Source organism: Gopherus flavomarginatus, chromosome 9 (genome assembly GCF_025201925.1).
Source record: "Gopherus flavomarginatus isolate rGopFla2 chromosome 9, rGopFla2.mat.asm, whole genome shotgun sequence".
NCBI classification, from domain to species: Eukaryota; Metazoa; Chordata; order Testudines; family Testudinidae; genus Gopherus; species Gopherus flavomarginatus.
In genome coordinates, this window is record NC_066625.1 from 16,172,914 (window position 1) to 16,188,920 (window position 16,007).

General features: G+C 39.9%; 1 protein-coding gene across 1 annotated transcript in view; it reads right to left on the reverse strand.

The window, feature by feature from the left end:
* The window catches only part of OTOA (otoancorin), a 61,335-nt gene extending 45,812 nt beyond the window's left edge, over positions 1-15,523 (reverse strand). Inside the window, exons 1-11 of the mRNA XM_050966780.1 lie at positions 15,444-15,523; positions 11,749-11,835; positions 11,366-11,394; positions 11,240-11,270; positions 11,120-11,147; positions 10,497-10,584; positions 7,792-7,923; positions 6,313-6,548; positions 5,983-6,086; positions 2,630-2,736; positions 1,978-2,117 (exon numbers count right to left, since the gene is read on the reverse strand). Of these exons, the coding sequence (XP_050822737.1) occupies positions 1,978-2,117; positions 2,630-2,736; positions 5,983-6,086; positions 6,313-6,548; positions 7,792-7,923; positions 10,497-10,584; positions 11,120-11,147; positions 11,240-11,270; positions 11,366-11,394; positions 11,749-11,830 (977 nt within the window). The 5' untranslated portion in view covers positions 11,831-11,835; positions 15,444-15,523. The remainder of the gene's footprint in view (positions 1-1,977; positions 2,118-2,629; positions 2,737-5,982; positions 6,087-6,312; positions 6,549-7,791; positions 7,924-10,496; positions 10,585-11,119; positions 11,148-11,239; positions 11,271-11,365; positions 11,395-11,748; positions 11,836-15,443) is intronic.
* Positions 15,524-16,007: the final 484 nt, after the last annotated feature.

The following is a 16,007-nucleotide window of genomic DNA, read 5'->3' on the forward strand; positions in this document are numbered from 1 at the left end:
TTGGCCGTGCCCCTATATTTAATTGTCCAGCTGGTTAGTAATCCCATTTACATAAGGCTGGAACAACAGGAGAGTGTAGCTATAGCTTGATGTTCATGCTACAGCCCTGCTCACAGACAGGATCAATATGCAGAACATGGGCCCACCAGGACTGGTGTCTAAACTATGTGGTTTATGGACATGAACTGAACCAGCTGCTAGCTATGCTGCAGCCTAGTCACAAACTTGGTAAATTCTGTACTGTAGATGGGTTCAGACAGTTTTTACTTCCTCTAGTCCCTCAACAGCAAATCGCTTAGCAATGGAACAACCCACTGTTTTAGTGGCCCAATAGAAGTCATGGTACATCATCATCATCAGACTAACAGGCAAATCAACAAAGTATCTATAACTGCACTTCTATAACAAATAGTTACCATCTGATACATTACTGCATTGCCATCAAAGGCTCCTAATCTCCCTTGGGATTAGCAGCAATAAATAATATTACTTCTTAAAAGAGCATTAACAGGGTTAAAATGTGTAAAATAAAATAAGGACTACATTAAGGACTTTGGAGCATGACATTCCTTCAGTTTGTAAGAAGTTGGCACCTTGCGTGGGTAGTAAAACCATTTGTGAGATTTTCCGCCCCCCTCATTCTTGACACAGAAATATACATGGTTGGCCTGATTCTCCTCTCACTTACCACCAGTGTAATTCAGGAATAACTCCACTGAAATTAATGAAGTTCCACTGGTGTAATGAGAAAAGAATTGGAGTCATAAAGCCTATTCTTTATACATTTGAAAAGTCCAAGGAATTGCCTCAGGGGACTGCAAACAACTCCAGAGAGTGGTGTCTCGGGGCTAAATAGGATCATTTATATGACAAAATGTAATATAAATGTAAATGAACAAAATGGTCTTCTTGCAGGGGGTTCACACTGAGTATTCACGAGAAAGGTTCATTTTCATTCTTATTGCTATTATTGTTAAAATGAGTTTAGTGCTGGTTTGACAGCCCTGAAGTTGGAGATCCTCTGTTTACCCACAGAACAGTCACAAGAAGGTCAGCAATGCATGCAAATGTAACTCAGTGCAATACTGAGGGCATTGACATCGTCTTTATGAGTTGCTGGGAGGTGCTCAACCCCCCCCCCATTCCATGCCTTCCCCCAAGCTCCCACCCCAGTGCCTCCTGCATGCTGCTAAACAGCTGATCTGAGGCAGGCAGAAGGTGCTGGGAGAGAGGGGGAGGAGCTGATCCACGGGGCTGCTGAGCACCCACTATTTTTCTGGCGCACCCACAGAGCTGGCGCCTATGCCTCTGAGAGCCCACTAAAATGGGGAGGCTAGATCATTCTTTTTACCTATCTCCTCCTTGGCCTCTCTGCTACAACTGGTAATGTGGGTATCAATTAATGACACTTGTGGTGGTGGTGGCTAGTGCATGAGTGATTCCCTCCTCAAAGTCTGTTCTGCCATAATGCTTACATATCAATACCATCGTGCAATGGTTAAGCTGAGTCTTCTTTTCTGCTAAAAATGAATTTGTTTTATTGTAACTTCATCCTCCTAAACTACCCCCCCACACACACACACTTTTTCTGAGTGTTTCATCCACCCGTGAAATTATGCCTGACATATAAGTTGCAAGCTTGCTCAGGCAGGGAATATCTTATTTTATTTGTCTATATGATGCCTACTACAATGGAACCCTGATTCTTGGGCGCTACAAATAACATGGACACCTGTCCACAAAGAAGCTGGTGTGAGACCATCAGGTTATTTTAGAAGCACTTCCAAAAATTCATCAGATGGCAACAACTCTTGGTTATTACTAAGCAGTGGCAATTTTCAGTCAGCAGTTTAAAGTAAAAGACCATGATATTCTAACAATCTCATGCAGCATCCAGTCTCTCCCTTTCCTTCCCTCCACTTCGCTCCAGAAAAGCATTTTCAAAGACAGCTAAAAATGAAAATAAGTCTTGCTTGCCTGTAGATAGTTGAAGTGTTTCTCAGATCAAATCCTGATGAGTTTATTCTTTCTAGAAAAGCTTGCGCGAGTTCTGGTGTGATATCATACACCGTATCCAGCTGCTTTGTTGCATTGTCATAGCTTATGAATAGTCTCATCTAATTAGTACAAGCAAAAGCGTATTATCATCAGGAATCTATACAAACTAAAGACATTAATACATGTTTGATACTATAAACTATCATCTGCCTCCTTTCAGATTACACAGATGGCACAAAGAGCAATCTGGATAATACAAAGTTTAAAAAGGCAAAGACCAGTAGTTCTGTATCATACCTAAATAATTTGCAATCTAATATGGGGCATGATCCTGCCTCATCTGAAGAGCTCTCAGTGTGGCCCATGGAAGTTTTGATGGAGATAGATTGTGGGAAAGAGACAATGACAAGCATACATATCTAATTAAGTACTTATGGATGTTGTACATTTTTCAGTTTTAAAAAAGAGGCAGTGGAGTGGTTCATTAATAAATGATCAACTGAACATTTGGATTTAGTTTGCAACTAAATCATTTTAAACATACACAACCTTTCATTTTTAAATTTGTGCTTGTGATCATTCTATCACATCACTGGATAACTGATACATCCAAACACATTTTTCTACTTACTTCATTGAGACTAATTTTCATAATTTCTTCTAATGGAAGATGGACCATATATCTTCCCAAAATCCATAGATTTTCTGCACTGACCCAAGAGGTTGAATCATTTAACTCTGTTTTGTACAAAAATACTCATTCAAATGTAAAAAATGTCATTGTGATTACAAATAAACATTATACTCTGTACATCTTCATTGCTGGATAATCAAAGGATCTCTAAAATCAGAACACTACTAGGTCCTGCTCATAAAAATGGACAATGTCAGATAGTTTAAATCCATAAATGGTGTGGAGATGAGTTATAACCAACATTTTCCAAACATTAATAACAGAAGTGTATTCATTAATATTTTAAATGTCAATAAATCAGCTTTGTTTGCTTTTAAAACTTTCCGCTGAGGTTTGTGCATCCATCTATTGCAGCTCCATGCTAATAATGAGAATCAGAAAGTGAAAATGACTAGTCTGTCTGTACTGCCTAAACTATACAATATGCAAAAGTAAAAAGCAGTATGAAATAGCAGTTTTCATAATCAGATGTGTTATTTGGTAACATAGGTAAAGCACTTTATATTTGTGTATTATTAACCCGACAGGGTCCCTTTAAACGACTGATTATATGCTATGACTATACAGAACACTCTCATTGTTAACTGAACTGATATTAACCTCAGAGAAAGTAAAAAATATTTAGTACAGCCATAAATTAGGATAAAAACTGAAGAAATATAATACCTTATAAGAACAATCATTTGCATTTATATAGCACAATCCAAGGACCTCAAAATGTTTTACAAATAAACAATCACAACAGCCCTGAGAAATAATTATCCCCATTTAACAACTGGAAAAACAGACAGAGCAGCTAAGGCTTAAATTTTCTACAAGTGGCTATGAATTTTGGGTGTCTCAATGTTTGGGTGCTCAGCTTGACATCCCTGCAACCTGATCTGCAGAGATACTGATCACCCACAACTCTAGCTGATTTCTATTAATAGTCATGCATATACGTCAGGGAGTTTTCAACATCTCTGAAAAAATCAGGCCACAAGTTTCTCAGACTGATGCATCCAAAATTAGTGGGCATTTTTGAAAACACAGATCTTAAGTGACTGCCTTATAATGGTTGATATGGTGAAACAGAGTTCAGAATAGACTCCAAAAGTCCTTGCATCCAGTCCCTTGCTTTCATCATTAGATCATACTAACTCCCACCACCAAGCACATTAAGAGACAGGAAGGGAGAGAATAAAGGAAAGAGCTGGTGGAAGGAGAAGAGGAAACGTGCTTTTGGCAACACTGGAGACTAGGGTCCCTGGAGCCTTTTTTTGTTCTTTAAAAATCAGGCAGAAAACATAAAACACATCAGCACCCGTTTTTGCAAAAGCCACCAGAGTTCTTCATCATTGGAGAGGTTGGTATTTTTAATAGGAAATAAATGAGAATTAGCTGAGTTACTTAGACACAAATCTCTAGAGAGATGTTTTTGAGACATTAAAACAACATGTCATCTCACGCTGATCCTAAGACCTTGGCACAACTGGACAGGAAGACATGCGGCTATGAAACAGCTCTCTGCCATTTCACAGGAATATACAAATATAAAAATGAGGAAATAGCTGTAACAAAAACTAGAAAAATGTTGCGAAAGCAGCCAACTACATAACACATATGTGGTATGTTTCAAGATTCTTGCATTGCTGAGCTGCAGCGGAAGGAGGGGTTCCTGCAGAGGGGTGTGAGAGCTCCATGCTTCATGTTGTCTTCATACTGTTCCTAATCCATAATGGTCACAGAAGCAAGCAAGAGACCATGACAACCAAGACCATTTGCCAGTGCTGGAACTCTTAGGTGGGGCACTGTAACTCTCAGTTACTTCTTGGCTGTATATTCACTTGTTAATTAAAGGAGGATGTGTTTGTACTTAACGAACAAATCTGGAAGGCAGAAAATCTAGACTCTTTACAACTCTGGCTCAGACTTGCTGTGGGCAAGTAATATACCTCTGTTTCTCAATCTGTAAAATGGTGCTAATCAGAGGTGAAAGTAAGCCGGTACCGGAGCCCCAGGGCTCCCAGCCACCACTGCCACTACCACGGCAGTGGCCAGAGCCCCAAGTGGTGTAGGTTGGGCAGCGCTGAAGGGCTGGCTGGGGGAGTCTGGCCTCAGCCCCACTCCTTCTGCCCAAGGCCCTGCCCCTTCCAGGGGCTCAGAGCCATCCCACCCCCAACACCTTTCCCAGGAGCCCAGCCGCCCTGGTAAGTTCTTTAAGCTTCTTTCACCCCTGGTGTTAACACCTACCTACCTCTCAGTGGTGTCTGAGGCTCATTCATGATCAGTGTTTACAGATTACGCTGATATCTTTAGATGGAAGATTGCACAGGGGCTTGATCCTGCTCCATTGAAGTCATTGGGCATTTTGCCATTGATTTCAATGGGAAGAGGATCAAACCCTGGAAGCACAAATTGCTATTACTACTAAAGGGCTGCTAAAGTGGCTAATGACCTTCCCTGATGTCTTGTTTCTGTTGCTTTGGTGCCCCCTAGTGGAATGTTTGCTGTACTGTCGGGCCTTGGAATAAGCACCTCAGCCATGGGAGATAAACAGCTGTGAAAGGCACGAGGAGGGTATTATTGGGAAGGAGGTACATTTATTTTAGGTTTCAGAGTAGCAATTGTGTTAGTCTGTATCCGCAAAAAGACCAGGAGTACTTGTGGCACCTTAGAGACTAACAAATTTATTTCAGCATGAGCTTTCGTGAGCTACAGCTGAGCTGAAGTGGGCTGTAGCTCACGAAAACTCATGCTGAAATAAATTTGTTAGTCTCTAAGGTGCCACAAGTACTCCTGGTCTTTTTACATTTATTTTACTTTGCTTTTAATCTTGTCATTTCTCTGAATGAGCCAGTGCCCCAGTGGTAGAACCCTCATAGCCTCCTGTTGTGTTTAAAAACATGGTAGCTAACATTTTCAAAGATCACCTATTTTCCTAGTCTAAACAGGGTACCACAGTGAACTTCACCTCTGAGCAGAGAGCCTGCACTAGGATAATACACTACTTAAATCCCCTATAAGCCTTAGAAACAGGACCAAAGGGGCACATAGTCCTTGTGTATGGTCCTCTGTACAAGGGTGGCGTTCACCTTTAAGAATAAGCATATTTTATAATTGTATCTGCAGTGCAACTCTAGCAAAGGACATATGTTTACTGTATGCTGGACATATGTACAGTATTTAAGAGGGCTGCCCTTAACACAGCACTATTCATAATGAGCGAAAAGTTCACTAGGAAAGATTAATCCTTTCCTGGCCATGTTTCAAGCTAGATAAGCAAGCCTGCCTTTTACTATTCAGCATACCATTGGTGATATAGGATTTTTGTAGAATCTGCTTCATCCAGTCATACAGAGTTCTTTGCGCATTTGCCGTTGTCTTGTCGTAGAGGTCCCTGAATACGGCTGATCTAAATGATAAAATGGCACATGCAAATTAATTGATAAGTGGAATTTCTTTTAATGGTACAGATTAGCAAACATGCTTTTATAGCATCAGAATGAATGAAAACTGAAAAGAAACTTGTATCTTGATGCCAGATACAGAGCTGCTATATCAAACTCCTTTTTAAAAAAAGTATATTTAATCAGAAGACAACAGAAATTATTGTTTTCATTGGGAAATAAATGACTTACAAGTTTCTGAAAGTGTCTTGCGGAAGATCTTTAGGGAGGCTTCTAATGACATCAGGTTGGAGATAGCTCACTGATGACACCCGCAGAACTTGGCTTAGTATAGCCACACATTCCATAGAGCTCAAAGCTGGAAAGCATTTCTCCAATGTAACAAGGAACAAGGTCCTGTTTCCTCCTGGGCTTTGGAAAATTCTCTCCCTAATCCTGTCCAGATCGAGAACAATATTTCCCAATTCCTGCAGGTATCCAAGAGTTAAGAGAATATATTTACTTTCATCATTAATTTCATATATATTTAATTTGAGGCCTGATAAGAAGCAGTGTTGACACAATATTCCACTATTTCAAAATAGAGCAGCAATAAAAGACTGTGGCTGATTGCATACTGGGGATTATTCTTTTCTCTTGTTGGCCAAAAATCAGCTTGAATCTCTCAAGCAAAGTGAAAAGCAGAAAAAGGCTACTAAAGGCTGGAGATGACGGAGTATTCACCTGGATACATGCGAAAATGTGAAGATTTGTGGCAACCTGTGCATAAACTATGTATGTATGTAGATAGATGATCACCTTACCACCCCGCCCCAGAATGGACCTTTTCCACATGCCGTATTTCTTGCAATGCCTACCCAAACATACATCCTTCAGAAGACTGGACAAACACTAAAAACACACTGTAAGAACACTCTTGCCCTGATAGAGAAATGGACTAAAACTAATAGGTCATTTCCCAACTTAAATGTCTGTGGTTCAAAGACAGTACTTTCAGGGCTGATGTTTCAGTGCTAGTTCCAGGGATCACAATCAGTCCTGGAGGTACCTATGAATACCATGTGAGAAAATGCCATTTGCAGCTCTGATCAGTATTATTTACATAGCTCCCAAAGTGTTCTAGGAACTTACCTGTGTTCTCTGACAATGCGATCTGAATCGCAACTGTCTGAGTAAAACAGACTCTACAATACATTAAAATCTTGTATTATTGGGCACTCATCACATGTCTCCAGAGGAGCATCCTCCATTTCTCTTGGTTTGCTCTCCCCCGTGTCCAGGACACCTATGTTGCATGCCTTTCCTCCCATCACAGAAGACCCTCTCTTCCCTATTCAGAAACACCATGTGATGGCCCCAGTCCTGAAAAATGATACATGTGGGTGGACCCTTAACGCCCATGTGAAACCCCACTGATTTCAACAAGACTATGTGAGCGTAAGGGTCCGACACACAGATCAAATTACAGTATCAGGTCCTATATCGGTAGACGAGAGTGCTCTGTCCCCCACATCATTGCTTAGTGCACTGTTCTCATATTCCCACACCCAAACAACAAAGGATGTAAAACACCAAACCTGGGACTCTAATTCATGTCTGCTGGGTTACAGTGTGAAACATTCACAGAAAAATCGACAGTCTGGCCTTCTTTCTATTTAAACATCAAAAGGCAGCTCTTACTTTTCATACAATGAGTGCAAAGTGACTTACAAAACGGTTCTTTTTGCTTCTGAAGAGATATTTCACGGCAGTTTGAAACTGCTGATGATTAATCTGTTGAAAATCTGACAGCAGCTGTTTGGGCTGGTATAAAAGGTTCTCCAGGTAGTTTTTTATAGACATCTGCAGACAGGAGGGGAATAATAAAATGTATAAATATATATATACACACACACACACACACACACACTCTTAATCTTTTACTCTCGGAAACTCTCTGTTTCAACGCAGCCTGGAGTGGCACCTTAGAGACTAACAAATTTATTTGAGCATAAGCTTTCATGGGCTACAGCCCACTTCATTGGATGCATGCAGTGGACAATACAGTAAGAAGATATATATACACAGAGAACATTAAAAAATGGGTGTTGCCATACCAACTATACGAGAGTAATCAATGAAGGTGGGCTATTATCAGCAGAAGAAAAAGAACTTTTGTAGTAGTAACCAGGATGGCCCATTTCCAATAGCTGACAAGAATGTGTGAGTAACAGTGGGTGGGGGGGGAAGTAAACATGGGGAAATAGTTTTTACTTTGTGTAATGACCCATCCACTCCTAGTTTTTATTCAAGCCTAATTTAATGGTGTCCAATTTGCAAATTAATTCCAATTTTGCAGTTTCTCTTTGGAGTCTGGTTTTGAAGTCTTTTTGTTGGAGTATTGCAACTTTGAGGTCTGTAATTGAGTGACCAAGGAGGTTGAAGTGTTCTCCGACTGGTTTCTGACTATTATAATTCTTGACGTCTGATTTGTGTCTATTTATTCTTTTGTGTAGAGACTGTCCGGTTTGACTAATGTACATGGCAGAGGGGCATTGCTGGCACATGATGGAATTTATCACTACAAACTTTTTTTTTCCTGCTGACAATAGCCCACATTAATTAATTACCCTTCTTATAGTTAGTGTGGCAATGCAATTTTTTCATGTTCTCTGTGTACATATGTATCTTCCTACTGTATTTTCCACTGCATGCATCCAATGAAGTGGGTTTTAGCCCACGAAAGCTTATGCCCAAATAAATCTGTTAGTCTCTAAGGTGGCACAAGCACTCCTCGTTCTTTTTGCTGATAAAGGCTAACATGGCTACCACTCTGAAACCTGTCATTATAAGTGTGATTAGCACTGGCATCTCACCTTTACCCTTCCCTGGACTGGATTAAAAATTAATACTACACTGAATTCCAATAAGACTATTTCAAAACTAGTTTGAAGTTGTAATTTTTGTTGTTCTCTTTGCTTAGGGTGCAAAAGAATCCGCATTGCAAACAAAACACATTTTACCATGACAGAGATTGCAAATACCTTCTGTTCCAGGAAGTCTAAGACTACTCTGTTTAGAAGTGCTAATGAAGTTAATCAACATAAGTGGATTTTAAATTCGTTAGAAACAGATGGGAGAAGACTTCCTTATAAACAGAGCAATATGAGTGACATGGTTATCTTTTAAATTGCACAATCTTTTCAGTTGCTAATGATATGTTCTGACTGAATATTACTTAAGCCACTGCTCCTGTACCTGTTATTGGAATACAACTGGCTCTGTGTGCAATATAAATCCTTAAAACACTGTATCCTTCATACTCAGTATGTACAAACTGCTTTACAGTTAGCCAATTAATTCCTAGTTAGCTAATAATTCCTAGAATAGATTCCTAAATATTAAATACCAGTATAAATCAGCAGAAGGCCTAATTACAGGTACAACTTTACCCAGAACTTCATCTGGTGTAAATCTACATAGCTCTATTGACATCAGCTCAGGATCTCTAAATGCTCCCTACACTGACGATTACCTTATGCATTAAATCCTTCTTGTAACTTTTATTTCTACTTTAATTCATATCCTTTTATTTCTACTTAAAAATCAATAACCCTTATGCCTGTGACTATTCACAGTCATCTAAGGCTACTTTAAACTTATATCATAGCTCTCCATGAAAGCGTCAAAAACTAAAATTAAAAACAAAACCTTAATGTGGATCCATATAGTTTTGGAAGAGCTGATGATGAAATAGAGTCATGGGACACTGATTCATGGGCTTTTTGAGACAGTTAAGAATGCAAATTGGACATTAGATTATTTAGGGGACCAAATTCAGATCTGGTGTAAAGGGTGCAGCTCCACTGATGACATTGCTCCAAGTCTGAACTTGGCCACCATCATTTGTAATGACTGTGGATAACGAATGGCATGTGCTTCCTGCACTACTTATGCTGCCACGAAAAGGGGGTTTTTTGGTTTGTTTTTTAACAAAACAGAGTTCAGTGAAGTCTTCAAAGGAGAGAGAGATTTATAGGAAATCTAGTATCTCACATTCCTTAGAAGTAATGCAAAGCTCAGCTAGACCTGAAGCATGGGTTAGGATAAACATGGTGTGGCTACGTGGTATGTGGTTACCATACCAAACAGCACATGCAAGCCTACAGTGCAAACATTCAGGCCCTGCCTTGCCTCCAAAAGAGGAGCAAAAGGGCCCTTTTCTTTATTATTTGTGTCTTAGTCCTTTGCAAACTTCTGAAGGCCATAAAGCAAAGTACTCTACCCTCAATTTAATACTGACCTGCAGTATTATACAGACTTACAGGTCAACTCTGTAATTTAACTCTACAACTTAGACAACGGACACCAATTTTCTGAATATTTTCTCCCTCTCTCTTTAGTAAGAAAGTTTTGTCTCTTAAAAGGGTACTAACCTGTAGGCTGCTAATAGTAAACATAACATTCTGAGCATGGAAATATGCCATGATTTTTTTAGGCATATCTGTTGTCCATACATTAGTGCTACAGCAGAAAAAAAAAAAATATAGGTAAAAAAATAAACTACTTTTGCTTACAAGAGAAAATAAATACGACAAACACACACTATTACTAATAAGTGATGCAAGGATTTAGTAAATCTTTTTGCCAAAACAGATTTACACTTAAACCCATGATTACCAGTGGAAAAAAATAAACAAAGTTAACTATAAAAAAGTTTTTGAAATAATGTAGCATGTATTTATTCCCAGCCTCATTCCATGTATATTTCTGTTTTGGCATGAGAAATGGTTTTATACTTGTTAATTTTCATTGTAGTTCTGAATCATAACAACTAGATGCACCAATCCACTATACAATTATTTGGTGGTTTAGAATTCTATATGCAGAGCCTGTGATAATGCAGGTCATAGAGCTAATAGTGTATATATACACTACACATAATAGGTTAATATTAGTGAACACTAAATAGATATCCTTTCATTACACGTTTTATCCATAATGTTCTATTCTAGTGCATACACATATACTATCTACATTACAGGATGTCATACATTACCCCTGAAAATGGAGTATATCAAGGAAAGCTAAACAAGAAAATAAAACAAAAAGAATTAATATGTTGCATGATATTTGAAAATGTTTTCAACACATAGGTAGGGACAGTTTTATATATTACCATTCAGATATTTTCCAGCTATTACTTCCTCCTAAAGGGTATAAACAACAAATATTGTGTAATAACACAAACATTTTTAGATTATATTACAGAATTTTGGAAGATAGATAAAATAAAAATACTAACCACAGCTTTTTGTAATAATGGAGGCAAATCTGTAAGAGAGATTATCCTATTACTAAAATTAGATTCAACAACTTTTAAAATAAAAAAAAGTCTAAACATAAAATAAACGCATCATAAGTAAGCTAATTTAAAAAAAAGTACCTTTAATCAAATGCACTTGCAGCAGATGTATAGTGCTAATAAAAATTGCTTAATGAAAGGTCACTGCTTTTAAACAAAACTTTATTTACAATGTTAACCAAATTCTCTGCTGGCATAACTCATAGTTATGCCAGCAGAGAAACGGATCCCGTATTTCTCAGTTGTATTGAATCTATTTTACTACATATAGCATTTTCAATAAACAAAACATTCTTTCCCCTACATAAGATTTCTGATCTTACCTTTATCAGACTTCTGACCACTTGCAGTCCCTGCATGATTCATTAATATCAATAAAAAACACATCTTCAGATTTTGGGGCATTTCTTCTACTGTTTATTAGAGTCAGAAGATATTTGGATTGCAAAAGAAAATAGAAGACAATGTCAAAAGACAATATTTATCCTAAAGTTTCAGCTATAAATTAAAGATGGATCTGAGATGCAAAGTTCAGATTGAAATCATCACTTCTCTGAGATTCAGGAGTGTTTGGACCAAGGATTTTAGTTTAGACTTCTCTACAGTATAATAAATAAAATAAAAAATATACAATAATAGCCCCCAAACTTGATATGTGCACAGTCAGTCTTAATTCCCTTGTATTAGGCAGTTCTTTTAATTTTGCTCTCTGTGGTATACCTTCTAAACAATATTCCAGCTAAAGGATGAATGCAATTTAGTAAAAAGGAAATATGAATCTTTCTTTGAAATTATGTAATATTTTTATTTATTCTTTTTAAAACTATGTCAAAGTAAAGAGAGGCATATTGATGTAATTAGGCTCCCAAATAAAAATGAGAATATATCAGTCCTCTAACACTTCCCTAGCACAATATAAGCAATAAAAATGTGTAAAAAGAGCCTAAGCCTGTTGCTAGCATTAGAAAGTTGGACTGTCCCAATGGTTACTCCAATATCCCTACAGGATCTTCGGCATTCACACAATCCCCCAGTATGGAAGCCCTTCACAGCACTTGCTGATCCCATTCCAGTGAGAGATGCTCCAGGCAGGGCAGGGCAGGGCAGGGCAGGGCATGGCGCACGGATCAGAGGGAGACCATTGCTGCAAGTATGAGGAGGCAGGTGCTTCTCTTTCCTCAGACCTCTGATGCCCTCCGTCTCCTAGCAGGAAGGTAACCCTTGCATCATAACTAGATGGACATTTTAGCTACCACAGGGCTCTGCTTGATAGGTAAGTTAGGTAACAAGCTTCTGAAAATGGTGTCCATGCAAATGGAAACATGCAACTTCACTGTCACAAACTGATTCTGAGTCTCTGGATAATGATGATGATTTGTGCAGCCCTAAGTACGGACCAGGATCCCTTGGGGAGAAGGGTGGGAACCCTTATTCACCATCAGTTGGGGTACACTGAGTAGAATATACATACTTTGCTACGCTTACACTATTCCTCATGCACGGGGCTCCATGCCACAAAGATTATTGAAAGACCAAATGATTCAGGAGACAGGTAATGGAAAATAGTCTTTCCCTGCTATAGCACTGGTTCCAAATGCAGCCAAGACTGATAGTAACCGACAAATCATCCTACGTGAAACTGGTTTGCTGATCTTAGTCCAGTTCCCAACGGACATGTATCCACATCACAACAATTAGTACCCTCATCAGCAATCTCAACACCAAGACCAAGGGCTGAAAGGGAACAGTGAGTGAACTAGCCTCTCGCCTACACAGATAGTACCTCCAGATCAAGGTAGGAACATATTCATTGAGCAATGTGGGGAAGCCTTCACTGCCATAGCCCATGTCGTACCTGTTCTCTGGAGAATCAGAGGATTTTCTTCTCAGGACTCTCAACCTAGCCCAAGAACTAACTTGACCTTCCCAACAGCTAAAATAAAAGAATTAATGCAAAACGTAAGTCTGTTTGAGATGTTAAATGGTGCCCTCTCGTATATATTGAATCTTAAAATAAAGATCCATTTATTATTTTAAAAGCAATACTACAGATGACCATGCACATTGGACCATCTGGCACCTAACTTTGAGAGAAATCATTGTGTGGGTTTGCCTGCCTTGTTTCTGGGTAGTGCTATGGGGTGGCATTTTAGCTGCATGCATGTTCAATCACCCTGTCCATTCTTATAACAACAGAATTTGGATGCATTGTTTTTTCATCTGTGTTAAATTCACTGTTGCAAATGGTATTCTGATTCTGAAATTGGATATTTATCTCTTTACTAAATTGAATTCTTCTACATTTTCATTTATTTACATAGTGTATATGTGCAAAGATTTAAATTATTCAGTTTACCATAACAAGTTTCCAATTGCCTTCTACAAATGCCTCCATTTATTAACTCTGTAACACTGATTATAAAATTAACAATGAACCAAACTTTTGGATGATGAAAGATCTTAAGCATTTGATTTTGAGAAGCCAGTCGTCTTAGTCCTGTTCATTTGCACAGACTAAAAAGCTCTGTGCACTTCCCTTTCTGCTATTCCATTCCCAGTTCTACAGGACATCTGTCTCATTCAAACATATCCAGTTACCCAGACAATGAACTTTCTTGTGTTAGTTTCAGCATTTGCCCTATTAATTTTGCAGGAAGGTTTAGAATTACACTGCACAGTTTAACAAATCGTTCCACCACCATTCTCAATTCTGATTTAGTCATTCAAAGTAACCTGAGCTGATGTGTGTATGATTTTATTTTAATTAAAGCATGTTCAATAAACCTATAAGGTGATGAAGTGTTTAGCAGGCTGAACTGAACTGGACAACTTAACAGTGCATGAGAAAACACTCCATTAAATGGCCTTATTTAATGGCAGTTTGTAGTGTTCTGCTAAACACTGAAACTATCAAACAAAAATCAGGCAAAAATAGTTCACCTTAATTGTAAGCGGGTTTTTTTTTTTATTTTATGGCTATGCCAGTCCCCCCTTCCAAGAGATGACATGCAGAGAACACTGCAGAATGTGTTTTGTCTTTAGATCTAGAATGTTTCCTTTATATGATTTTGTTAAAGGGACCTGCCATAGTCTTTATTTGCCTTTTTTATTTCAAACGGCAGCATTTAGAAATTCCTTTTTATCACTGTATTGTTTGACTCAAAGCAGTGTCCTAATTGAAGCCTGCTTGGTTTGTAGTAGGTCAGTATTATCTCAAATAGCTGTTCTCAATAGCCACAGGCACGATTACTGATACAGAATCACAACGATAACATCTTTCATCCAAATAATCCAAACCAGTGGCTCGCAACCTTTCCAGACTAGTCCTTTAAGGAGCCTGATTTGTCTTGCTTATCCCAAAGTTTCACCTCACTTAAAAACCACTTGCTTACATAATCAAACATAAAAACACTGAAGTGTCACAGCACACTATTACTGAAAAATTGCTTACTTTCCCATTTTTACCATATAAATTATAAAATAAATCAACTGGAATATACATATTGCACTTACATTTCAGTGGATAGCATATATAGAGCAGTATAAACATGTCATTGTCTGTATGAAATCTCAGTTTGTACTGACTTTGCTAGTGCTTTTTAGGTAGCTTGTTGTAAAACTAGGCAAATAACTAGATGTGCTGATGTACCCCCCGGAGACCTCTGCAAAGCCCCAATGAGACCCCTACCCCTAATTGAGAATCACCGATCCAAACGGTTCAACAAGCTTTGCAAACTATTACCAGCGGCAGCTACCATATAGAGGGATCAGCACAGGACCAGCCGGGAACAGGGTGGCATGATTTAAACAGTGCATGGCAGCCGCACCCGGCAGGCTAAGGATGAAATTGAAGAAACACCGTGCTTATCTGGCAGGGGAGGATTATTAATTATGATGAAGGAGGGCAGAATACAGGTACCCAACCAGAACACAACCAGCCCGGAGACAGGTGCCCCAAATCTGGGCATGCTGCCATATGAAGACTCCCCCCCACCCCGGCGCTCCGAACTTTCCCCACCTCCCCCAGCAGCACCGGGCAGCCTTCGCCAGCCGAGGAACAACCGCTTGCGGTGTCAGGCTCGTCCAGGAACGTCCGACGTCCTGGCTTCCCTCCTGTGCCAGCCCCGGCTCCTCTGGCGGGGGGCGCCTAGGCAAGGAGCGTGGGGAGAGGGCGGGACGGCGGAGGAGGGGCGAGGAGAGGGGGGTTGGCGCTGCTGGGTCTCTCGCTGCGGATCCCCGTGCAGCCTGCTTGTGCCGCGGGCGGCTCTTTCCCTTCGCGCCTCGTCAGGGCGGCTCCCCCGGGGAGGGCCGGGAGGAGGCGGCCTGCCGGAGCTGGAGGGAGTCAGGGCGCTCTGGCGCCGGGTCTCTCGCAGGGCAGCTGCTGCGGGCTGAGCCCTGCCCGCCGGCTCACCGGGTCCGCTGGAGCGGGGGACCTCGGGCTCCGCACCGGCGGCTGGGCTGCCTTGTACCAGCAGCAGCGCCAGTTCCTGCGATACAAAGCGGGGCTGGAGCATCGTCGCTGGCGGGGGAGACCGTGGGTAAAGTCCAGTCTCAAGCTTAGCAGGGTTGGGGCCCAAGTGCA